The 27437-nt window shown below is 34.7% G+C and overlaps 2 protein-coding genes across 2 annotated transcripts in view; one reads left to right on the forward strand and one right to left on the reverse strand.

Annotated features, from left to right (window-relative positions):
• LOC136039865 (aspartate dehydrogenase domain-containing protein-like) overlaps positions 1 to 27437 on the reverse strand; it is a 58758-nt gene that overhangs the window by 628 nt on the left and 30693 nt on the right. The gene's annotated exons all lie outside the window — the stretch shown is intronic.
• Positions 99 to 27208, forward strand: LOC136039866 (uncharacterized). Its single transcript, XM_065723807.1, has 5 exons — positions 99 to 236; positions 14537 to 14840; positions 19501 to 19756; positions 24836 to 24978; positions 27026 to 27208. Exons 1-5 carry the CDS (start codon positions 187 to 189, stop codon positions 27128 to 27130), a joined length of 858 nt encoding a protein of 285 aa, XP_065579879.1. The 5' UTR covers positions 99 to 186; the 3' UTR covers positions 27131 to 27208.

Raw genomic sequence — 27437 nt, forward strand, 5'->3', positions numbered from 1 at the left:
AGAAACTACAGAAATTAAGTTTCAAAAACCTAGTTTTCATTACCTTATTCTTGAATGATTGGCAGGAAATCAGCCTCTCCGTTGTTTAGTCGTTTTATCAACGTTTACTAAGCCACAACAGGCCAATTGTTTAGCAGTATCACTATTCAATTTGATGTTGAAACTTATTGGATTTTGAATTTTACAATGTTGCGATTGCAGTCAAGAACTGCGGGTATTTACTGCAATCAAGTCAGGTCAGTCAGCTGAGTAATCTATTTCATTTTTCTAGCTTTAGCGGAAAATGCAGTTTTTGGTAAAATTCTAGTGAATTGACTTCTTGATATCTCAGAAAGGGTTTAGGTTAGGAAAATGAAACTTTCAGGGATGAATCTACAGACTAAAGTATGGGTAAAATTCTAGTTAATTGACTTCTTGCTATCTCGGAAAGGGTTTAGGTTAGGAAAGTGAAACTTTCAGGGATGGGTCTACAGGCTAAATTATGTACTGGGAAGGTATTTGAAAGTACCCACCTCCACCCCTTCTCCCTCTAGAGGGCCCTGAAATTTGCCTACATGACAGGTCTATATCTATTGAAATTTTGACAAAAAAACGTTTCACCTTAATTTTCAGTTACTAGTTGCTTCTGTTTGCCTTTACTTCTGAAAATGCAATTCCTGTTATTTGAGTAGAATTTTGAGCCATATCAATGTTTTTTTTTTCAAAATTTAGGAAATGTATTTGCATATCTTTAAAACCGTATAAAATGGGATTGAGCAAAGTTATGAAGCTGAAAACAATTTTGTTATACTTCAATTAAGTAGAAGATCTATCTTGCAAGGTTTCAGTTTTATAATACACATATTTTTAAAGGTCATCAAAGGCCAGGGCCCTCTAGAGGGAGAAGGAGTGGAGGTAGATACTTGAAAATATCTTCCCAGGACATACTGTAGCCTGTAGAACCATCCCTGAAAGTTTCATTTTCCTAACTTAAACCCTTTCCAAGATAGCAAGAAGTCAATTAAATAGAATTTTACCTCGCATTTTAATGCTGATTTTAAATATACAAGTTTCATCAAGATCAGTTTTACCCATCAAAAGTTACGAGCCTTAGAAAATTTGCCTGATCTTAGAAAATAGGGGTAAACCCCTCCTAAAAGTCATATAATTTTAACGAAAATCACACCATCAGATTCAGCGTATCAGAGAACCTTATTGTAGAAGTTTCAAGCTCCTATCTACAAAAATGTGGAATTTCGCATTTTTGCCAGAAGACAGATCACGGATGCGTGTTTATTTGTTTTTTGTTTTGTTTTTTTTTCCCAGGGGTGATCGTATCGACTGAGTAGTCCTAGAATGTCGCGAGAGGGCTCATTCTAACGGAAATTAAAAGTTCTAGTGCCCTTTTTAAGTAACCAAAAAAATTGGAGGGCACCTAGGTCCTCACGCTCATTTTTTCCCAAAAGTCAGCGGATTAAAATTCTGAGATAGCCATTTTATTCACCATAGTCGAAAAACCTAATAACTATGTCTTTGGGGACGACTTAATCCCCCGCATTCCCCGTGGGAGGGGCTGCAAGTTGCAAACTTTGACCTGTGTTTACATATAGTAATGGTTACTAGGAAGTGTATAGACGTTTTCAGGTTTTTTTTTTGGTTTAGGGGGGGGGGCAGTTGAGGGGGGGGTTACGTGGAAGGATATTCTATGGAGAAACCTCATGGGGGAAGAGAATTTCAATGAAGGGACGCAGGACTTTCTAGCATTATTTGAAAAAACAATGGAAAAATAAATATGACAAGTTTTTTGTACTGAAAGTAAGGAGCAGCATTAAAACTTAAAACGAACAAAAATTATTACGCATATAAGGGGTTTACCTCCTCGTTATACCTCACTCTTTACGCTAAAGTATTTTTAGTAATTCAACTATTTATTCTACGGCCTTTGTGATTCAGACGTCATTCTTAAGGAATTGGGACAAAATCTAAGGTTTAGTTTTAAAGAGCGACAAAGGTTGAAACCCCTCATATATGCAATAAAAATATACTAACTTAGAATTTCGTTACGTAAGTTAATTCGTAAGTTACGTATATTTTTTACCAATGAAAACGTTTGTAAAAAATTAAAAGTTCTAGTTTCTTTTTTAAGTAGTCAAAAACTTGGAGGGCAACTAGGCCTCCTCCCTCGCTCCTTTTTCTCAAAATCTTCCGATTAATTGCAATTAATTAATATGCAAATTTCGTTTTAATTATTTATGTGCGGAGAGCCAAGATCAAAACATGCATTAATTCAAAAACGTCCAGAAATTAAATAAAAAAAACAAACAAGTTTTTTTAATGAAAGTAAGGAGCAACATTAAAACTTAAAACGAACAGAAATTACTCCGTATATGAAAGGGGCTTTTCCTCCTCAACGCCCCGCTCTTTACGCAAAAGTTTCTTACTGTTTTAAAAATAGAGTTAAGAGAAAGAGTCAAACTTTAGCGTAAATAGCGGGGCGTTGAGGAGGAAAAGCCCCTTTCATATACGGAGTAATTTCTGTTCGTTTTAAGTTTTAATGTTGCTCATTACTTTCATTTAAAAAAACTTGTTTTTTTTATTTAATTAAAGTTTCAGAACCAATCGAATTCAGGTAGAAAACAATCTAGTTGTATTGATTTTTGACTTCTGATTTTTATATTTTAAGACAACAAAACAGAACTGTTTTTAATAAATGAACTCAGGTCCCATTTGTTTAAACACGCAGTTAAAACATTATAATACGGTACTTGTGTCTTAAAGCCACCACACTCAAGTTCTCAAAATTTGTATCACGAACATGAGACAATAACTGGTTTTCATGGTCTTATTACCAGACAATATTAGTTTCGGCTTGGTGGGAAACTATATTGTAGCTGTATATTAATCGAATATTTAGTTGGTATTTTGGTTTGGCTAGGTTAGTTTAGGTTGTAATTAATATAGGAGCAGTCTGAGCGGCCCCTCTTCCATAATTCTTTGCTGAAGTTTCTATAATTTTGTCACTAGACTGTTATACTTTCATCATATTTTTGAATATTTCATTATGATTAATCTAACTTGAATTCTTGAGTGTGGTGGCTGTAAGATACGAGTACCTATAATTCACTCAGGCACTTCGAGGAGATGGTTGGACATATTGGTCTGTCTTGAAGTTCACAACAAGATGGGATCAGCAAAGTTTCAGCCTTAAGGAATATGCAGATTTGCAATCATTTAAATAATATTCCCCAATCCCACCAGACAGGAATTTCGTATGTCGTAGTTAATTCGATATTATTCTTCGCTCTTGATTCGTTGAAAGCCGGAATAAGTGTTGATGAAATATCTAACGCAGTGGCATGATTCTATCGTTTAGAGGAGTTGAATGTAGCAAAAACGCTGCTCGCATGTCTGTGTCGTAAAGCTGGTAGATTGCAAGAAAGGAGAGGAAAAACAGCTGAAAAGACTACTGCCTCGGACATAATGCGTGTTATCGTAGAACTTGATTCGAAACAGTTCATATGGCCTGTAATCGTCCCATGGAGCTTTAATGAATGTCCAGTATTAAAGCCTGACATCAGCGTCCGGCTTGATAAACTTGTTTATGACTATTCCCAAAAGCTTGAAAATACACTGTCTTCTATTGAGCGTATCGAATCTAATTTGGAGAAAAAAATAACGCCTGTCAATGATCTTGATCTTCATCCCCCCCCGCTGTGCCCCTCCCCCCCCCATGAATGGCCGCCTCTCCCACTAACGACTGTTCCATTAGAGACCATAGTGATAAAAAACCCACCCGCTCTCCTACTGAAGGATCCTGTCTGCCGCAAGAAAGAATTTGATAAGACAGGGTGTGCAAATATTCGTTATGTTAAAGCTACTAAGGATAGTGTTATGTATCGGTACCATGTCAAGATGCATCGAAGCTCAGTTGTGATCTAAAGGTTAATTTTCCTGAAAGCATAATAACCTCCAAGCCTCTGCGATTTTTTGGAATTATCAGGAGTGTTGACATTGATTTTGATGTTAGTGCCTACGCATCGGACTTTCCGGGCATAATCGAGTTTAATCGGCTAGGAAAATCGCGAACTGTAAGAGTTATTTTTCAAACAGAAGAATGCCTGCATTTTTACATCACACATGGCATCAATTTCGGTTATGAGCTTTTCCGAATGGAACATGATAGTATTCAGTCTAGGCGTTGTATTAAATGTCAAAGTTTTAACCATGGTCAAAATCAATGTAAATCTGAATGTTTCAAATGTGCCCGATGTAGCGGTAATCAAATTTCGACTAAAGACTCCCCAAGTCAAGCGCCAGTTGTGGCTCGAATGATCATCCAGTTTACAGCTTTAGGTGTCCGATTTTGAAGAAATTTTGTAAATGAATGTATTACTTCGTGTTATGTCCTTTAACTCAAATGGTGTGCTAGGGAAATTACTTGTACTTCATAGTTTTTTGAATGAAAAATCAGCGTTATTATGTCTTCAAGAACACCACCTCCTTGATCATTCGTTGAATCTGCTTTCTAGTTTGTCTGCTCAGCATGATATTTTTGCTGTTCCCGCTACGCCGACTGGTGGGCGTTCCTCCGATGGTTTAGCTACTATTTTACCCAAGTCTCGTATTGCAACTATTCTAGCAAGTGATACAAATTTTTTAGCTTGTAGTTTTTCAAACGTAGTTTTAATTAATTGTTATTTTCCGACTGATTACCATGATGATATTTCTTTTGATGCGTTTATTCAATGTTGTTTTAATTTTAGTCGTTTTGTCTCTAGTTTACAGTCGAATTTGCGTACTTATATTTTAGGTGATTTTAACTGTGGTCCAAACATAGCGAATGAAAGGGGTACAATTTCATTTGCTGAAGTCCCAGGATTTTACTTAAATTCATTGGAGTGGTAGTACAACTAATATTGATCATGTTTTTTCTTCTAACCCAAGTGATCCTTTGCCTGTGGTTATTGTAATCGAAGATTTCCCCGTTAGTGACCAAATGCCGCTTCAGCTCCTTTTACCCCCTTTGCCTTCTCGTCCTTCCCCTGTTCTTTTTTCAGGTAATAAGCTTCCTAAATTTTTTGATCAGGTTGATTGGAATCCAAATTTTAAACCGCTTTACCAAGAAAGAGTTGGGACTTTAATTGATAAAGTTTTTATTCCTGATAGCTTGGATTCAATGGACAGTAATCCATCTTTGACTATTAATTGTCTTTATTTTGAATTAATCCATTGCTTAAAGTATGGTGCTGCGGCAGTTTTTCCTACTAATAGGATAAGATTGGGCGTGCAGAAACCTTTTTGGAGCCTCAATCCTTTTTTGATAAATTCTAATAAGGCGGCAAAACAAGCGTATTGGGAATGGCGGGCGCTTGGTAAGCCTAGAGACTCGCATCCAGCTTTTTTGCTAATGAAAAAGATAAAGGCCGAATTCCAAGCGGAGCTCCGCCGTCATAATAACCTGATCATGGAAGAAGCTTCTTCAAACATTGATAACGATAAGGACAAGAATCTCCTTTGGAAAATTCTCCGAGGCAATAGGCGGACTAACATGCCTGATACAAATTCCACACCATCGCTAAAAGAGTGGGAATTTTTTTTTTCTAAATTGTCGACTTCGCACGATTCTAACAGTGTTGTGTTGCAATTAGATAAAAGGTTAAAGAATTTTTCAACTGATTACAGGATATCTAAGGATATGTTATGTAGAGGAATCAAAACGTTAAAGGCGCAGCCGGCAAAGGATCATGATGGCGTATTTGCTAATCACCTCAAACTTGCTCCTTCTACTTTTCTTATTACTCTACTGGCATTTTTCAACCTTTTACTTATTACTGGTTTAGTACCATCGTCATTCTATAAACTTGCAGAGGGTGTTGAACAAATCAATAGGAGTCCCCTCTGGATAATTTCCCCTGAAAATTTCCTCCACGATAAATCCCCACGCCGCGTGGAAAACCCCCTCCGCCTGGATATTTGCTCCTATGGAAAATTCCCGCACACACAAAACTGAGCTGCCACAGAGAAACTACAAAATATGTACCTCAAAATATCGATCAGATGTCCTGGGGGGGGGGACAAAAAAAGTACTAATATAAACAAAAATTTCTAGGACAGGGACTGGTTGGTCTCCAATAATTTTTGACCTAAAAAAAAAGAGAAGAACCTTCAATTTCTGATCGAATGATCATCCTCTGAAGTTTATACGACCACGAGGAGTTGATTAGAGATGATGAAGGGGCTGTCCCCCTCCTATACGGAATAAATTCTGCTAATTTCGGAGTTTAATATTAATAATATTTACCTTTAGAATAACAGCATGGACCAGAAATATTTTCAGAACTCAAGAGGAATTATATATTAATTTCTACCTCCATCTCCCCTCATTAAAAATCCAGCTCCTTAGAACTAATTCTGTATTTATCTGAAGGCTAAATGAAATTTAAGATGTTTTGGAATTAAAATGCACCCTTCAAGGCATCTGCTCCCTTTCTAAAAAATAAAACAAAAAATCAGAGAACCCTACTGTATGGGTTTCAAACTTTCATCTAAGGATATTTGGAATTTGTATTTTTACCATGGAATGATCACCACTGGCATAATTTTCGTCAAACCTTGAGGGGGGGGGGCAAGTTGGAGCCAATGTTTCCAGCCAATGTTTCCAAATCTAGTGAAAATGACAGTAAAAACTAAAAAATGAGCAATATAGAGCCATAAAGACAAAGATATACTAAACAGAACTGACTCGTTTCTGTGGATGCTTGAATTATGCAGACTTATCGTAGTTTTGACAACATTTTTGAAGAAAATAAAATTTAAGCTGGGGTTGGGGGTAAACTGGGGTCTGGAAGGGGTAGTTACCTCCCTGTCCCATATCAAATTAGCTTTTGATGATCATGGATAAGAAAAAACAAGTAAAACAACAATAAATTCACCTAAGACAGTGAAAGTTGTTTAAACCTTAAAAATATTCCTGCTCTACAATTAAGAGCCGTCCTCAGCAAACTAGGTATATAAATGACATAAAACTTACGATAAATTTGAATCTTTAAAACTAAAGCCAAACATTTAAAGATCATGGATGTGTGCAGTTTTTTTTCTCCTGGGATGACCGTATCGAACTGAGGATCCTGTAATTTCGGGAGAGGGCTCATTCAAACAAAAATTTAAGTTTAAGTGCCCTTATAAGTGACCAAACAGAATTGAAGGTGACTAGCCCCCTTCCTATGCCCATTTTATCCCCAAAGACATCCAGATGAAATATGAGATAGCCATTTGACTGCTCATAATTGAAAAGTCCAATAAACATGCCTGCGAATGGCAAAACCCTCCAGAACCATTAGGGAATGGGATGTAAGTTTTGCAATTTGTCAATTGTTTACGTGTAGTATTAGTTATTGGGAATCACAAGGATATTTTTCGCGGGGGAGTTTTCTCCAGGGAGGTGAAGGGATTTACTGGGGAAGAATTTTCAATGGGGAGGAAATTTCCTGGAAATAATTGTCCTGAATTCATCTACCGAATTATCTTTGATTTGTCACTTTCGATACACAATTTTACATAGGGAGAGAATCTTACGGGGGGATTGTCCAGGGAGATTTTGGAAGGGGATCAAATTGTCTGGAAGGATTTTCCCATGGAAAAATGTGGGTGATATCCTCAAAGGTGATGCAGGGTGACACCTCTCTTCTTATTGCACAAAATGTTTCTGGAGTTTATTTTACTGATTTATTTAAATGATAGGCCACGCTGTAGCCTCTGGCTTAAACAGGTGAATACAACTTTCAATTTCCTTTCTAATGAACCTTCGAAATTATCCAGGGGGAATATGGGGGAATTTTCTTTGGGGGACATGTAGCACCAATCAGAAATACTATGTATATCTAGTGTTGTAACTGGTAAAATTGGGTGCTTTACTGTATTTTACCGTAAGTTTACGGATCCTCGTAAAATTGGTATTTTATTTATTTTACGTAATTTAAATATTTTACCAGAATTTTACATATTTTACCAGTATCTTACATATTTTACGACGCCTTACAATTTTCAGAGCACAAATGCCCGAAGAGGCTGGCAAATAAAGAATTGAATAGGATTTTGTTTTGTGTATTGCTGTGTCCCCCATTTAAAAGGCCGTTTTTCTGACTTAGGTCTCTTGTTATCACAACGATAAAGTTTAAAAGTTTATTATAGTACAGGTAATTACGATTTTGGAATGACGAAATATTAGCTGAAATAAAATTATATAATATCTGGGAACTGTCAAAGACAGAGGGGGCTACAAGCAGGATTGACCTATGACAGACAAGAAAAAAAAGAATTAAATAGCCGAGAAAAATGATGGTAATTTCAGCCAACGGAGAAAAAAGAAGAGAAAATGATAGAGGCGGATATTTCATCAGGGGCTTCCAGCCAGCTGTCTTCGGTGCTAAAATGTCATGGGGGAAGAGAAATTCAATGAAAAGGGCGCAGGATTTTCTAGCATTACTATAAAAAAAATGAAAAAATAAACATGAGTTTTTTCAATTGAAAGTAAGGAGTAGCATTAAAACTTAAAACGAACAGAGATTATTACGAATATGAGGTGTTTTTCTCCTCCTAAATACCTCGCTTTTTATGCTAAAGTATTTTTAGTAATTTTAACTATTCATTCTACGGCCTTTCTGATTGAAGGGTAATTCTTAAAGAATTGGGACAAAAGTTATGATTTAGTGTAAAGAGCGAGGTATTAACGAGGGGACAAACCCCCTCATATACATAATAAAAATAAAAGTGAGGTAAGTCATTTGCATTCAATACTAAAGTTGCCTCATCATAAACAACTACATGATTTGGATTTTCAACAATGTGGAAAGCCAAAGCAGGATCTTTATTTTATTTTAAATTCAATTCAATGTTGAAATTTTAATTTAAGAATTAAATTTTTATTTAAATTTAACATCTCAAGAGAAATATTGTGTTCATGCCGTCTTTTCTCTGGGAGCCGGCGTTTACCCCCTCCCCCGGAAAATAACCCCACAAAATATGCTCACCCCGGGGAAAACTCGCCCTATTTTCCCCTTGGGTAATTCCGGATTTTCATTAGAAGGTAAATTGAAATTTCTACTCTCTTGTTTAAGTTAGGGGCAACCGTATTGTATTACCTATAGTAAAGACCCATAAGGGTTCAATGTATTAATATTTGCTCATTTATTTTTTCCCATTTAGTTACTTCATTTGGAAGGGGTGGTCGAATAAGCTTTGGAGGAGGCTCAGTCAATTAGAATTTGGAAGTTCCAGTGCCCTTTTCTAAGATTTAGCCTTCTTTTCAACCATTTGCTACAGAATGAGTTGTTGCTGACTATTGTCCAAAAGAAATTCTTATTCTGGTTTCTGTTTTGTGTTTGAGCAGTTGTTTTTAAAGAGTCTTCAGATAAATACAAAATTAGCTCTAAGGGAGAGATGAAGGGAGGGTGGAGGCAAAAATTGATGTATAATTCTTAGGGCCGTATCCAAGACTTTTTTTTGGGGGAGGGGTTCGGAACATGCACGGTCACCTGAATCAGGAGCAAATCCTGTTAATGACAGTCCTGTTAATGAAAGTTACTGAATATTCCGCTATTATGATTCAGTGCTTAGTTAATCAAAGTCATTGAAGTGTTACAAGCCTCTTTTTTACTTGTATTTGGTACTTTTATAAATAAATGAAAAACAAAATGTATAAGAAATGAGAAATGTGGCTGAATATGACTTCTTAAATATGCAAGGCTGTAAGGGTAGCATTCTTTAGTTTTAAATGTAGAAAAAATGAATAATATGATTTTACTCCCAAATAATGGTTTTTTTTTTTTTTTTTTTTTTTTTTTTTACAAAATGGATGTTCGAAATCAGACACTGTCTTATTGCTGAGGTATTACCCTAGGCACAAGATTACCAAAGGGATAAACTAGACGGTTAATTAAATTGATTAAACTCTAGATGAAGGGGCATTACCTTTTTAAAGCCCAGGAAAATCAGAATCATCCAAAAATTTCATTAGAAGCTTTAAGTGATGCTGAAAAAGATATGACAAACCAGTCTTGTAGCTACAGGGCAACTCTAAAACACCAATTTTGCCCTGCATTTCCTAGGGTGAACCTTATTTTTGCAATTTTACCTTATTTTACCAATTCTACCTTATCTTACCAATTCTACACTATTTTACCAATTTTACTTGCCAAGTTTTTATTTTGCGGTAATTTTACAACACTGCACATCCAGCTTGTTAAGAGAAAATATTTCAGAGAATGTTGAGCGTGGTGATGAGTTCGATCAAAAGACACTATGTACATCTCGGTTTTCAAAAGGGCGTATCTACAATACCCCAGGAATGGTTAATGGCATTTAGTTGAAATTTTCAGGGAATGTGAGGGTGTTGAAATAATGCAAAAGACACTAATTAGAACAAATACATTATATCAGATATTTTCTTTCTTAAGGCGATAACGTGACGAACTGGAGAAATATTCATTATATTAAAGAATAATGAAACTTCGGCAATCAAAAACGAACATAAATTAACTAGAAAAATTGCTTTCTGAGAAAGAAGTCTTTCAAATAAAATAAAAGAGCCGTAGTAAACTTTAGACCAGCCGAAATAATGTCGTGTACTAATTCAAACTTGAAACGGTCAGAAATTGCTATTGAAGAATAAATGAAACCCTAAGCTAACAGAAATTAAAATAAGTTTATTTATTCAGTGATTGGAATTTCTGACGTTTTGAGTTTAAATTATTATAAGACTACTAGCTGTTGGGGTGGCGCTTCGCGCCACCCCAACACCTAGTTGGTGGGGGCGCTTCGCCCCCCCCCCAAGCCCCCCCGCGCGCGTAAGTCGTTACGCGCCATATTAGTTACGCGCCATTGTAGTTGTGTCCCTATGTCCCACCTGTGAATATAGAGATATATATATATATATATATATATATATATATATATATATATATATATATATATATATATATATATATATATATATGTTTTTAACTACGTAAAACTTGCGAATATACAACATTCTTTGCTGTCCCATTGTCTGTGCATATAAATAGATTGTCAGGTTTACCGACTCTTGAACATGCAACATATAATGGTCCATGGGAAAACAATCCGTATTCAGATCTATACCTCATGATTCTAATGATTGCCCTTGAGCTTTGTTGATGGTGATTGCTAATCGACCATTCCCTGAGTCGCCATCGTCATTTATATATCCCCCTGTGCACCCCGGCGTCCCCTTTGTAGTTATGTCCCTGTGTCCCGGTCGTCATTTATATTCCCTGTGTCCCGGTCGTCATTTGTGTCCCGGTGTTCCAGTCTGTGATTTCTCTTTGAGTGTCCCGGGCGTCATTTATATTCCTTGTGTCCCGGTGTCCCGGTCGTCATTTATATCCCCCTGTGCCCCCCGGCGTCCCCATTGTAGTTGTGTCCCTGTGTCCCGGTCGTCATTTATATTCCCTGTGTCCCGGTCGTCATTTGTATCCCGGTGTCCCGGTCTGTATATACATTCGTTTTTTAGTTTTGTTTTTCTCCTTTATTTTTTTCCTTTTTTCTTTTTTTCTTTTTTAGTTTATTTAGATTTTTAGATTTTTTAGTTTTTTTATTAGTTTTTAGTTTTTTTGTAGTTTTTCCATTTTTTTAGTTTTTTTAGTTTTTTTTTACTTATGTCCTGGTCGTCATTTATACTCCCTGTGTCCCGGTCGTCATTTGTGTCTCGGTGCTTTGTTGATTGCTAATTTATATTATATTTATATTTATATTTTTTATATTTATTAATATTTTTTTAGTTTTCTTTTTCTCTTATTTTTCAGTTTTTTCCTTTTTTTTAGTTTTTTCTTTTTTAGTTTTTAGTTTTTTTTTTGTTTTTTACCTTTTTTTAGTTTTTTTAGTTTTTTTAGTTTTTTTAGTTTTTTAGCTTTTTTAGTTTTTAGTTTTTTTTTAGTTTTTGCCTTTTTTTAGTTTTTTCAGTTTTTTTTTAGTTTTTAGTTTTTTACCTTTTTTTAGTTTTTTTTTAGTTTTTTAGCTTTTTTAGTTTTTTTTCTTTTTAGTTTTTTTTGTAGTTTTTACCTTTTTTAGTTTTTTTTCTTCTTTTGTATTAGTGTGAAATAATTCAGACATCATATGCGGACAAACACGACGTCACTCGACAGACAGACAGACAGACATAACCCACAAACAACTTATTTTTATATATATTTATTCATATTTTTTTAGTTTTCTTTTTCTCTTTTATTTTTCATGCTAATTTATATTATATTTATATTTATATTTTTTATATTTATTAATATTTTTTTAGTTTTCTTTTTCTCTTATTTTTCAGTTTTTTCCTTTTTTTTAGTTTTTTCTTTTTTAGTTTTTAGTTTTTTTTGTTTTTTACCTTTTTTTAGTTTTTTTAGTTTTTTTAGTTTTTTAGCTTTTTTAGTTTTTAGTTTTTTTTTTAGTTTTTGCCTTTTTTTAGTTTTTTCAGTTTTTTTTTAGTTTTTAGTTTTTTACCTTTTTTTGATTTTTTTTAGTTTTTTAGCTTTTTTAGTTTTTTTTCTTTTTAGTTTTTTTTGTAGTTTTTACCTTTTTTAGTTTTTTTTCTTCTTTTGTATTAGTGTGAAATAATTCAGACATCATATGCGGACAAACACGACGTCACTCGACAGACAGACAGACAGACATAACCCACAAACAACTTATTTTTATATATATTTATTCATATTTTTTTAGTTTTCTTTTTCTCTTTTATTTTTCATTTTTTTCCTTTTTTTTAGTTTTTTTCTTTTTTAGTTTTTAGTTTTTTTTTAGTTTTTTACCTTTTTTTAGTTTTTTTTAGTTTTTTTAGTTTTTTAGCTTTTTTAGTTTTTTTATTAGTTTTTATTTTTTTGTAGTTTTTGCCTTTTTTTATTTTTTTCAGTTTTTTTTTAGTTATTAGATTTTTACCTTTTTTTAGTTTTTTTTAGTTTTTTAGCTTTTTTTAGTTTTTTTTTCTTTTTAGTTTTTTTTTGTAGTTTTTACCTTTTTTAGTTTTTTTCTTCTTTTGTATTAGTGTGAAATAATTCAGACGTCATATGCGAACAAACATGACGTCACCTGATCCATCCACAGATCCACACACAGACAACTTATTTTTATATATATAGATGTTAGCTGGTTTTAGTTTATTATGACTCATTACAGACATTCTGTCAGTAATGTTATCATTTATTTTCACTAATTCTATCATTTTATTTATCAAATTAATCTTTTCAACTAATCTGAAATTGAGTTGGTAAAATATCTGCATTTAGAAACTGAGAACATGATTTTGATAGTTCGTTATTTCAGTGGTTGATATGTCAGTTTTGATTATTGCTATGTCAATATGTCTGTACGTTTTCATTTCAGTATTATCATTTATTTAACTAGCTAACACCTCGTGCATTGCTGTGATCTCAAAAGAAAGAAAATTAAAGGAAAACTCCCCATGCAGAACACCCCCAGCGAGAAATTTCTGTTGTGAAAATTCTTTCCGGCGGAAAATTCCCCACACTTATTGATTTTTTTTTTTTTAATTTAAAAGTATCTGAAAAATTCCCACGCAGAAAAATTCCCACACAGGAAATTCTCCTCACATTGATATTCGCACACTGATATTCGCATTTCCACGCAGGAAATTCCCCACACTGATAAAAATCGTTTTTTTTTTAATTTAAAAGTATCTGAAAAATTCCCACGCAGAAAATTCTGCTCCGCAGAAAATTTCCCACGCAGAAAATTCTCTCCCAAAAACTACTAGTCCCCCATGAAAAACTTTCACCCGAAAATTCCCCTAGGAAATCCCCCTATAAATTTTCCCCACATGTGAAGAGTGTAATCAACATCGCCTTGAAGTTTCTTGGCGACCGGACGAACAATGTAGTACTGCGTACAGGACACATACAAAAACATTATTCGATTTTATTTATATAGATTTAAGCAATGAGCTAGTAAAGCCATGATGCTTTTATCGTAATTGTAACTATTTAGCAACATATTTCAAGGGGGCAACCCACCTCCTCATGCATGACGCCTCTTTATCTATGGTCCGGATCAGGAAGACTTGGATCCGATAGTTCAAGTGAATAGAGCTTGAAGATGAATCGATAATACTATATGGTATCTCTTTGACCTTCTCCATCTCATCTCTTTGACCTGGTTAAGTAATCTTGTCATGCAGATCAACTAAAGAGCGAGGGTACATTAGTAAGAAATCAGAAATTGTAGGTATTGAAGGGAAAAGTCGTGTGAGTGAAAACAAGCACTGCATAATTTTTACGACAATATATGCTTTCCTGTTTGCAGATTTTCAATTCAAAACTAGAATGCCAACACTAATCTATTCTGAAATAAGCATTTATTTCTGCAGTATACTTTAATTTGTTAGTAATTTTTGCTGTATAATTTTCCGTTTAATTTCTGCAGTATTCCTGTAATCTTGAAAAAATTAACAAATAAAACTAAAAAATAAATAGATTTTTTCAAGAATACAGTAAAAATCACTAAAGGTATCAAGCTGATTATGTTTTATTATTTGAAATTCTAGGTATACAAAAACAGACACTACAAAGACAGCCTCTGGTTATGATCAAGTCCATAAATTGGCAGATGAAGATAACCCAAAATGTAAGCTTGGTGAGGAGCCACCTATTTCAAAAATTGAACACGACTTGCACGAAAAATATCGTTATATACAGAGGGAAGATGAATACTGGACAACTAGCAAAATCAAATATTTTCTTGGGAAAATTGGACTATTGAAAAAACGGAAGAGTCTTGATGAGCCGCAAAAAAGGAGCGTCTCTACTTTGCGAGAAATGGCAGAGAAAACTGAACAGGAACCAGAAATTGTAAGTAAATTGCAATCATTGTATTGACATATTAAAGGTGACATCGACTCGAGTAAATCTAGGAGAATTACCACCACCCTTGCTGTTACAGAGGACAAGTGTAAGGTTCCCTTGACTACTCCCCATTTACGAATTGTCAATCCCAAGGCGCGTTATAACCATAATTATTGATAAATATAAATTACGGGTGACTTCTGTGCCGGATTTTATCCATATATAATTTGTCGAATTGGGCTATGTTCAGCTTTCAACCGTATTTTTTAACTGACCAATCAAAATGGAGAACTGAAATTTATTATTCCTTGTGAAAGTTTTTGGTATGTTTTTTTTTTTTTTCTTTCTTTAGTTGTATAGCTTTTAAACTTCAACACAAGAAGACAATTATTGTGTAATTCAGAAGCTGAGATTCATTTAACCACATGCCAATCTATATCTTTGAAACTTGCTTTGTTTTTTTTTTATTAAAAAACACGTCAAAAAAAAGGCGAAAATATGTAAAAGTGAAAAATTGTCCTGTTTTTAAGGGTGAACGTTTCTAAGCAAGTTCAGGACTCCGGTAATGTGTCAGATACATATATCATGTGTCCTATAGAAAATAAACCTTAAGACATGATATTTTGAAATAGAGAAAATGGAAGCTTGGGACAGCAGTGACATGGGTCTGATGAAAAATACTAAAAAAAACCAATCGTATGACCGTATTAGACTCAAAGAATTAGCACAAAACTTGGGGAACAAATTCGTGTTGATCTATAATTTTCAAACCAAGCTCTTGTCATTTCAATCATCCACTTCTACGGTACAGTGGTAACCTTAAATTAATGAAAAACCCAAATCATGGTTTCATTTTTTTTTTATTATTATTATTAAAAGGAGGGAGTGTACAGTGGCTTGGGTGTGAAGACTTTTGCTTTCGTACCCGTTTGTCTGGTCGTATTTCAAACGATAGGCTGTATGAAAAAAGCTCGGTTTGATCCCAATCTCTAGGGCTATTAAATAAAAAAAAAACAATTTTCTTTAACTGAAAGTAAGGAGCGACATTAAAACTTAAAACGAACAGAAATTACTTCGTATATGAGAGGGGCTGCTTCCTCATCAACGCCCCGCTCTTTACGCTAAAGTTTGACTCTTTCTCTCAATTCTTCTTTTTAAAACAGTAAAAAACTTTAGCGTAAAGAGCGGGGTGTTGATGAGGAAGCAGCCCCTTTCATATACGAAGTAATTTCTGTTCGTTTTAAGTTTTAATGTCGATCCTTACTTTCAGTTAAAAAAACTTGTTTTTTTTTATTTAAATTCTGAACGTTTTTGAATCAATGCATGTTTTGATTTTGGCTCTCCGCAGAGGAATAATTAAAACGAAATTTGCATATTTTTTTTTTGGCTAAATGGCTTTCTCATAATTTTGATCGAATGATTTTGAGAAAAATTGAGCGAGGGAGGAAGCCTAGTTGCCCTCCGATTTTTTGGTTAATTAAAAAGGCAACTAGAACTTTTAATTTTTTACGAATCTTTTTATTAGTAAAAGATTTACGTAACTTATAAATTAGCTTACGTTAAGAACTTTTGTATTCTCATGTTTTTATCACATATATGAGGGGGTTTGCCCCCTCGTCAGTACCTCGCTCTTTACACTAAAGCTTAAATTTTGTCCCAATTCATTAAGAATGACCCCTGAATCACAAAAGCCGTAGAATAAATAGTTCAAATTACTAAAAATACTTTAGCGTAAAGAGCGAGGTATTAGGAGGAGGTCAGCCCCTCATATGGGTAATAATTTCTGTTTGTTTTAAGTTTTAAGGCTGCTCCTTACTTCCAGCTGAAAAAAACTTTTTCATATTTATTTTTTCATTGTTTTTTTTTAAATAATGCTAGTAAATTCTGCACTCTCTTCATGGAAATTTTCTTCTCTCATGACAAATTCTCGATGGAAAGTTCCCCCAGCAAATCCCCCTCTTCTCAGCCCCTCTCCCCAACCAAAAAAATCCTCCTGAAGACGCCTGTACACTTCCCAATAACCATTATTATATGTAAGCACTGGTCAAATTTTGTAACTTGTTGCCCCTCCCATTGGGACTGTGGGGGAGTAAGTCGTCCCCAAAGACATAGTTATAAGGTATTTCGACTACACTGAATAAATGGCTATATCAGAATTTTGATCCGTTGACTTTGGGAAAATAATTGGCGTGGGAGGGGGCCTAGGTGCCCTCCAATTTTTTTGGTCACTTAAAAAGGGCACTAGAACTTTTCATTTCCGTTATAATGAGCCCTCTCGCAACATTCTAGGACAACTGGGTCGATACGATCACCCCTGGGAAAAAAAACAAAACAAAAAAAAACAAAAAACAAATAAACACGCATCCGTGATCTGCCTTCTGGCAAAAAATACAAAATTCCACATTTTTGTAGATAGGAGCTTGAAACTTCTGCAGTAGGGTTCTCTGATACGCTGAATTTGATGGTGTATTCGTTAAGATTCTATGACTTTTAGGTGGTGTTTCCCCCTATTTTCTAAAAAAACGCAAATTTTCTCAGACTCGTAACTTTTGATGGGTAAGACTAAATTTGATGAAACTTATATATTTAAAATCAGCATTGAAATGCGATTCTTTTGATGTAGCTATTGGTATCAAAATTTCATTTTTTAGAGTTTTGGTTACTATTGAGCCGGGTCGCTCCTTACTACAGTTCGTTACCACGAACTGTTTGATAATGAAAGAAAGGTTGAGATTGCTAGGTCATTTTTTATGGAGAGATGGAAGTTTGCCAGATATGTGCTTTTAGGCTATCCATAAACGAAAAGTAGGTAGTCCCCAAATGGGTGGGGGAATGGGGGGACTATAACTAATATAACTATAGCAAACTGCTGCCTTTTTAATTTTTGAGCCAAAATATTTGCTTCGAAATTTGTATTAATTCATAAATATTTTACTGTCGTTAAAATCTATTTGCTTTTTCTACGCCAAGTCTGGAAATAGTAAAGGTGTGGATGCATCCGGGAGGGGGGGCAGTTATTGACTGGTTCCTTTCTTGTAGTGATTATAATATAGTTCTAGGTCTAGGGTAGAAGTGTTCAAAATCAACAGTTTAGTAAAATACTTCTGCTTTTAAAAGGGTTGATTTTGTTTGACTCGAATAGGTTTTTACAGAACACAAGAAAGATATTAGGTGAGGGTGCTGAGGTGGCTAATTTATCTTCTTTTTTATTCGAACCGCTTTTATATACCCAGTGGGAAGAGGAAGAAATTCCTTGACTTCAAAATTACTGCTATCAAATTATTAATAAGAATTACTTGGCCTGAAATTACGAGGGAATATTCGCCAAAAGAAGTGAGGCGTGTAAAGAAGTCAGCAATTGTATTTTATAATGCGTTCCTTATAAAATGGTAGTTGGAGATTAACGTATTTTTTTTTACAGTTTATCTGATTGGAGAAGAAATTGTGCAAAGCATTGTAGGTAATACATTTTGTAGTTTCTGGCTACGATTTGAAATAAGATTTAAACGCATCGTTCATTTTGGAGGTAAAGAGCTGTACATCACCTAATCTGACTTGTTTTCTTAACTCTAAATCAATTTCAAAAACTTACTTTAAAGAACAACAAATAAGAAATAATTGGTCATGGAGCCTTTCGAGGGCGAATAAGAGTATTCTATTTCCCTTTCATATTTACTGGTGAATAAACTCTCTGAAACTCTTTCTCTCTCTCTGAAACTCTGAAACCATTAAGAATATACGCCAATGGACTAGAAGCTATTTTATCTAGATCTTAATAGTTTTCAAGGGTCTAATGTACTACTAGCGTAACTAAGCCAGAGAAAACTGGTATCTGAGGGACCTGCTTTGACAGAGAGTCAGTGTAGTCAAGCTTGGGCCTTCAGTTCGGAATTCTTATTTAAGAAACATGCCTGACAGGGAATATATCTTCAACTGGAGTTCAAAGGGCGCAACTGGACATTTTGTCACAGGGTTATGTATAGCCCGCAAAGCGAGTATCAAATGAAGCATGCTCAGTCCATTGATTATACCTTATTTGTGTTTCAGATTACAAAATGTATATTTTTTTCCAAAAGACATTATATTTCCTTTTGTAAAAAGCAGAAATAGTGACATAGTTGATACTTTGATGTAATAATTGTTTATTTCTTACCGTGACGATTAGTTGAAAACATTTCTGGCACAAACAACTTTTTTGTAAAAAAAACAATATAGCAAACTAAAAGTGTGATTTTGAGTTTTCTGCACTCCTATTAAATGTAGAAGCTATAACATACTGCCTTTTGAATTAATGCAATGAAGTTGCCTGCATGTAATGCATTCGGGATTACAGACAGTCAAAAAGGATAGTAGTAGTAGTACTACTACTATTATGTTAGTATTAATACTACGTTATTACGTTATATTAGTAATATACATTATTTTGCCAGAATTCATCAATCGATTTAACGGGGTAATAGCCATAATCATTATTTTTAATTCAAAAGATGAAAACAAGATGGAAGAAAAAAGGTATGAAATAAGACATATTTTTTCATCTTTTTTCATATTTTAGTTTAATAATAAAACCCTAGTTCGTTGTCTGAACAACATGGTTCAATAGAAAGCTATTCTTTCTCAAGTGCTCGGTTTAAATTTGATTCTAGTTTTCATTCCCCTTTTTAAGGACAAAGGGCCACAAACAGCCAAAATCGCTGGTCTGGAGCTCCCCCATCATGCACTAGGGCCACACGCCAGAGCAAAATTTAATAAGGACCTATTAGAGGCAGAGGCTATGAATTACATAAAAAAACAACAAGCGTTGCATAGGCCAATGTCACCTCATCTGACTATATATGCACCTCAGTGGACATGGTTGCTCTCAATATCACATCGAGTCACCGGAGTGATGCTTACGACTTCACTTTATGGATTAGGAATAGGTAAGGTTGATGAAATAAGACTTATTTGAATAGCTGGTGATAACATTTATTTTTACTTCAATCAATGTCGATACATAGTAGCCTTGTTATAAATTTTTTTTTAAATGGTTCCGAAGTTAGCTAAAAAAGGGTATGTCTGCTTTTTTGGTCTTGAAAAGAAAATGTTTTCTCAGTGAAAAATCTAATTTTTAAACATTTATTTATTTAAATTGTCGTACTTAGATTTTGATTTCGACTTTACGTAAACTTTTTTGAGTATCAAATTAAATTTGATTTATAGCTAAAAAAAAATACCATTTCAAACAGAATAATATTAGATTGGCAACCATGCCAAACACTTCGTTTTCAACCTCGAGAGATTTCTTCAAAGTTTTAACTCTGGTTATTCATCATTCAAGATCAATAGCTTATTTTGCCTCTGAGCCTCATAGAGTTTCCGTTGAACCCTCATGCCCAGCAGTTGCTTTAATAATGGACTACGTACTTAAGATTTTGTAGGATCGCAAAAACGAGGTAGTAAGGACAAAAATTTAGCACAAATTAGACTATGCAGTGGAATGCCACGGGTTCGGTTTGGTGCGTAGTTCCGAGAAATGTGTCAATTAGTCTTCGAGCTGTCGACACTTGAACATTTTTTATTCCCTTTTTTATCCTAAATGCGAGTCTCCTCAGCCTCCTTTGAAGACCTTAAATGCAGATGAGTCTTTTTTTCTTTCCAGCTTATTCTCAAAGACAATGCGCGATACGCCCTTTGTTTTTGGTCACATAGATATAATTTTGGGCGGGTTATTTGAACGTCCCAGACCAAATTTCTAAATTTCAAACGATACAGTATCAGCCCTCATTAACTTTCAAAATAAGATTATAAAACAATAGTAAAAAGTAATTTCAGTTTTACATTTATTTCTATTAAAAACATACATTTTGTTTGTGATTTAAAGTGATAGATGTAATAGATATTTGACCAAATGCCAAAAGTCTTATGATTCATTTTTTCCTGAACACAATGAAAATTTTGCTCCTCTGCATCCAACATAAACTGTGGAGGAATAAAATAATAACAAACAAAACAAGTCGGTGAAAAACATAAGAAGAGATCACCAAATGCCCGAAGCTCCAAAATAGCAGACTCAGAGAGCCCATCTAGTAGCAATGCTACCTTTGCCTTTTTGACCGTTATAACATCAAAATTACGTTCAATTTTCTGATATCAATTATACGAAGCATGTATATAGAAATTCTGTGCGGCAATGGAAACGGCATCAAATTTGCAATCTTACGCGCGATGTCAAAAATAACCCCCAGCTATTGTGGCGTCACGTGTCAAAATTTACCTCGACTGGTTCATCGTGAGGATAATCCGATTGACTTCGGCTCTTGGGAAAGTCATTTTTCCTCATTATTTTCTGAAGATCCACCTCCTCTTGACACAAAATTTAGATTTAGATTTTGGGTCATTTTGCAAAGCTAGACCATTCTAAAAACTATCATTATCACGCCAGCTTCTATTCAAGCACATATCTGCCGTCTTAAACCAGGTAAAGCATCGATTTCAGATGGCCTGCAACCCGAACATCTGATGTACGGGACAGTAAAATGGTTATCACAAATTGCTATTTTATTTCAGGCTTGTGTCGCCTAGCAGTATATTCCTGATGCGCTATGCGAATGTCTAGGAACGTGCATTTTTAAGAAAAATAAAGACCCGAAATCCTTTGACGCAAATAGACCAATTACTGTGTGCTCGACGTTTGGCAAGCTTCTTGAGAAGCTTACCTATAATGAAGTTAGCACAGAACGTGATCATGGCTACAACCATTTTGGTTTTTGGGAAGGTCTTGGCGTGCAGAACGCCCCTGCAACTCCTCTAGTGATTCTTGAAAGGCATAAAAAGGCAAAAAGTAACCTCTACGTTTCTGCCATTGATATTTCAAAGGCTTTTGACTCCATTCTTCACTCCCAAGCAATTCTGTCTCTCTCTTAACTCCTTAACTCTTAACTCCCAGAAGTGGAGTTAATCCATTTGTTTTCACCTGCCTTTGGCAGTGGTATCAGAACTCCTCAATCCGGATTCGTTGGCAAGGTACTGTTATTAATCGTACTTGTGTGCACCGTGGTGTTAAGCAAGGTTCTGCTCTTAGTCCGGCATTATTTAATAACTCTATAAGAAAAGTTACTCGACGGATTCCACAATACTTAATTGAGCCATATATTGACGCAAGTCGCTTATCTTATGCCAAAGACATTCTTCTCTTGGCTGACAATCTTGGGTTGCTCAAAAACGCTGTTGATGTTGTTTGCTCCGTACTGAAAGAAATCGGTCTTTCCGTTGCTACTTCCAAAACAGAGTTTCTTGTCTTTGGAACGGAGATCGCCTCCAATGATACAATCCAAGTTGGTCCCGCCACAATCTCATCTTCCAGTTCATTTAGGTATTTAGGTCTTCCATTTGAAGCTTCAATTAGATCCACTAGGCAGCTTATAATTGCTTCTTTGAAAGAGAAATTAAGAAAATCTTATGGTCTTCTCGCCAGGGTAAAGGGCCAGTTTGATAAGAGAACCCTTGGTCGGCTATATAATGCGTTTTTGCACCGCATGTGTGCATGTTTTTGACACCTTTTGGAAATTTTTCTCTGCATCTGATAAAAAGCAAATCTGATTGCTGTTATTTAGGTACTGCAAGTATTTCCTTAGTATCCCTATTTGGACTGATAATAGTTACATTTCGCGACGGTACAGTGTTTTTGACCGTCACGTAGATTTGCTGACCGCTGCAACAGAATTATTAATTTTCCAATGACTTGCCTTCTATCAAGTGTCTAGCATCGCCAGCTGTGAAAACTTATGATGTTTAATCCACATACTAGAGCATGAAGAAGACAATAGATACATGGCAGCGCAATAGCGCTGCCTAAGTAAAGAGTGATGTGGGCACTTGGGAACCAAACACATCCAATGAAAATTTTGAGATAGCCATTTTGTTCAACGTAATTGAAAGGTCTGGAATTTGTGTCTTTGACAACTCCCATACCTTGTCAAGACCAGAACATAATTTCCACTTTACTAAATTATTGAAAGGTCTGGAATTTGTGTCTTTGACAGCCCCCATACCTTGTCAAGACCAGAACGTAATTTGCACTTTACTAAATAAAAATGGCTGAAATGTATTCCTTTAAGTTTTAATAATTTTAACACATTAAAGTTAAAAAGTTAAAACATTTTAAACGTATTTTGTTTATCTAAAACATACAATAAATAACCGAGTCAAACTTAAAATGAGCAAAAATTAACATGAGTAGGGCTGACAACCCCCATGGCTCCTCAATACAGAACATTATTTGTACTTAAAATGAAAACAAAATACATTTAAAATGTTTTCACTTTGTTTTTACTTGTTTAAAAATTTTTTACTAGATATATGAAGAGGGAGTCCTCCCCCTTGCACGTCAATTACATTGCGAGTGTCTGGTGTCCTTTTTAAGAGTAACAAGAGATTGGAGGGTAAGCAGCCTTGCTCTCAAGCCCATTCATTTTCCAAACGCATCCAGTCAAAATTTGGAGACAACTATTTTGTTCAGCATGGTAGAACGGTCCAGCAACTATGTCTTTTGGGATATTAGGCATTTCATCCCCCCCCCCATAATAATGCAATTGTCCCATTATGCTTTAAACAAAATGTTGCTTTAGAATAAATTAAAAGGCATTGTATTAAATGGTTACCGATAACAAACCTTAGCAATATATCGAGAACGACTGGGGGTATTAAGTTGAAGCTTTTGAGAATACTACTATTACTACTTCTGCTCTTACAATTTAAATAAATAAAAAGAGTGTAAGTGTATCCAGTTTGTCAAAGAGAATATAATCTTTTGGGAACGATATTAACTTTTATTTTTCAGATCAACTTCAGAAGCTTTAAAATTAATTTAGAAAATACTCTGCGTCAAAATTGAAAATTGTTGAAAAAGCTTCTCCAACATACAAATAACAACTTATACGATGGATTCTTATAGAAGAAAACTGAAAAGATTATATAAAAAAAAAAAATTTATAAAAAGACTATGTCAATAAAAAACTATGTCCTTGAGACAATTTTTTCAAAGAAAAGTAAAGAGCTCCATTAAGCCAAGAATGATCAAAAATAAGTTCAGATAATCTTCCAAGCGTAAAACTGCTACAGATCACTATCAATAAATAAGTGAAACTCAAAACGAATAGAAAGTACAATAAATAGTCGAGTCAAACTCAAAACGAGCAAAAATTAACGCGACTAGGGCTTATAACCCCTATGCCATCTCAAGACCAGAACACAATTTGCACTTTACTGAAAATAAAATACGTTTGAAATGTTTTTGACCTTTCTTACTTTCATAAATGACAAATTATCAAAAGCTTAACGAAGAAATGTCAGTACATGTCAATATAACTGACAATCCACGGTCATTTGTTTGTTTGCTTTTTTCAGAAAAGCGCTAATTGTTTTCTGGTCTTGAGAGGGCATAAGGGTTATCAGCCCTACTCATGGTAATTTTTGCTCGTTTTGAGTTTGACTATTATAACTTCTGTTCGTTGTGAGTTTCATTTATTTATTGATTTGTGGTAGTTTTACGCTCGGAAGATAATTTGATTTTATTTTGCTTATTCTTGGCTTAATGGGGTTCCTTACTTTTCTTTGAAAAACTTGTCTTGTGGAATTTTTTTTTTTTAATTAATTACAAGTATAGTGGCTTTTGTTCACATGTCTCTTATAGTGTGAAAGTTAAACTGTTCGAGAAACAATACAATTTGTATGTACCATTTTATCCGAAAAATTTAAAGTGCTTATATCACATAGATGCTTTTTTTTGTCACAACCAAAAGATTTGGCTATAGAATTTTTTCGTGCTGTTGTGAAAAGTCACCTGCAGTGAAAATTTCGTTTTTTATAATAAAGATTTCCTGTTTAAAGGGTACCAGAAGCAATTGCAATATTAAATTTTAGTTTTCAACAAACATGGCGACCTTTGAGGGACCCTATACTTTAAAAAAGGCCACATGGAACAATTTTTTTGTCTCTTGTTAATTTCTTTCGCTTTTTAGGATACATGTTTGCAAGTCATCCTTTTGGTTACTACATAAACCTCCTCCATTCACTCAACATTCCAGTGCCATTAATATTTTTGATGAAATTTGGATTGGGAGCCGCAACCTCTTTCCATGTCTTAAATGGAATCCGCCATCTTGTGAGTAAATTTTATCATTTCACCAAATTTACATCTCCATACTTTTGTTGGAAATAGAACTAAGCTTTTGTAAAAGATAAATAAATATTAAAAGTCTTGCTTTAAAGAGTTGGGGCTTGTGACGGGTATTAATTTACACCAAAACTCAGGAACCACTGATTTAAATCAAAATTCCTGGTGTTATCTGCTTCTATGTGATGCGCTTGCAGTCTGCAACTAGGTAATTACCAGTTTCATGTATAATCAACCCATAGAACAAATATAGAACAGAAACTACCGTTTAGTAATAAAAAGGAATAGCCTATGACCTTATACGGATCCTCAACAAAGGTGGTTTTAGCTCCCAAAGTGTTGAAAACCTGGCACCTTGCAGCACCTACCGTGGTTAAGAACTTTGGGCAGTACTATCCATCCCTGTGTGGCTGATAGAAGCCAATCAAGGTAGCACCAAAAGTTAACTAGTTATAATTTTAATCAAAGTCAGTGACTACTTTTAAGTTTCTCATAGAAGATTTCTTATTCGAATATAACTCTAAATCATGAGTAGTTGTAAAGAGATAAGTCCAACTGTGCTTCAACTCAGGGTAGGGGGTTGTCTCTGGAGTTATTTGCACATCTGTCAGAAGTATTTCCATATCTCAACCTGATAAGAATTAAATTTTACGTCCAAGTTTCACCTTTGGACTGCTAGGATATCGTTGGACCTGCATTGTTGGCCCTGGGAGGAGTGGTCCCTAAATAATTATCGTCACGACAATTACTAGAAGCGTTTCACACAAAACTTGGTAGGAAGCTATTGTTCTATGCAATGGGGTATTAAACCCAAACAATGGGAGATGGAAGGGTCTTAAAATTCTTGTCTTTGGGACACATAGCAGAAGGGGTGAAATGATCGCAACTAAAATTGATATAGTAACAATAAATAATTTAGCTTTCATTTTTGGCACTCCTAATGTGAGCTGACCTCTTTGTGAAAGGAATGAGTCCCTAAATTCTTGCCACGGAATATTCAGTATAATGGGTAATAGGATTTCAATAAAAACTAATGAGAAGCACGAGCTTCTAAGGCATCTGTACACAATCAATTCTATGTCGATAGACACAAATCGTGTTTGTTTGTGGATACACAAAATCATGGACACACTCGGTGTACACCGTCGTATATACACAAAGTCGTATAGGAAGGGAAGATATAAGAGTCATCTCTAAAACTAAATAGCGTAGATTAAAAATGGAAACATTAGGGAAAAAGAAAAAGGTGATTTTCTAAAGATAGTGTGGGGATGCTTTCGTTTGATGGATCTCTAGTGAGTGGAGGAGTAATTGGATACAAAAACGGCGGCTTTAATTTCACCTCAACTTCAGAATAAAATGTAGGAAATCTCGGGTGGTAAAATTTTACAAAAAAGGGTAGAATAATCTAGTACCCTTGGATTAAGCGTCTCAGTTTAAATTAAGATTATTGAATAAGATTATTTTCCTTTCAATGAAAAGCGTACTTGATTTTCTTAACTTGAAAAAATCTCATGATAAACAATTCTGGAATGAAACAGTGTACTAGAGTACAAGTCGGATCAACTAATTCGTTGTTTGTATTTCAGTGAACGAGGGAGGGGAGTTGACTTTTAGTAAAACAGTATGAAGCCAGTGGTGGATTCAGGGGGTTGGGGTGAACTTTGCACCTCCTTCAAGATTTTTTCTGGAGCCCCGAGTCCTTGTTTTTTTCCGTTTTTCACTCTCTTTTTTTAAAAAATTTGTCAATTTGCTCAATTATTAGCACTCTTGTCTCATTGCCCCCCCCCCCAAATATTCTGCATATTAGTGCCCTTGTCACATTGGGCCCCCTCCGAGATTTTGCTCTAGATCCGCCCCAGTATGAAGCGCCTTTTAAGTTTCCGCTACCACTACCTACAATTTTAATTATTTCTCTGAGGTCTTCGGATATCAAATAGAAATTCAATATTTAACAAAAATCACTTCACTTCTTAGTTCTCCTTCGTGTATTTTAGTATATAATTTTTTTTTACCTGATTCGTTTATTTTTCAGGCATGGGATACTGGCAGAGGATTCGACTTAAAAACTGTTTATAGAACAGCTTATATAGTCACGGCACTATCTGGAGCTGGAGGATTATATTTGGCCATGCTGTGAAAGCGTTTTCATTTTGTGATATATTTTACTTTCCTTTTTACTTACAGCGTTAATACAAAATAAATACACTATTATTGACTACAAATTGTTAAAGATAGTTTATAACAAAGTGAGAGGAATAAACCTGTCAGTCAACTAGTTAAATTTAACAAATTAAAATCCATAAGCAAGGGTGACTTTCAGACAAGCGTTGATTCAAAAGGTGTTCTGATACGTTTTTTCTTAAACTGAGATTTGTTCCTCATCTGCTCGAACTCAGCACGATCAGTTGATTATTTGTCATTTCCTTACCCTAATTGTTTATCAA

The sequence above is a fragment of the Artemia franciscana genome, chromosome 20 (genome assembly GCF_032884065.1).
Source record: "Artemia franciscana chromosome 20, ASM3288406v1, whole genome shotgun sequence".
Lineage (NCBI taxonomy): Eukaryota > Metazoa > Arthropoda > Branchiopoda > Anostraca > Artemiidae > Artemia > Artemia franciscana.

Coding starts and splice junctions, on each gene's coding strand:
- LOC136039866 (XM_065723807.1), top strand. CDS start 187: ATGTTGCGATTGCAGTCAAGAACTGCGGGTATTTACTGCAATCAAGTC. Junction 237..14,536: donor ATTTACTGCAATCAAGTCAG/GTCAGTCAGCTG, acceptor TTGAAATTCTAG/GTATACAAAAACAGACACTA. Junction 14,841..19,500: donor CTGAACAGGAACCAGAAATT/GTAAGTAAATTG, acceptor CCCCTTTTTAAG/GACAAAGGGCCACAAACAGC.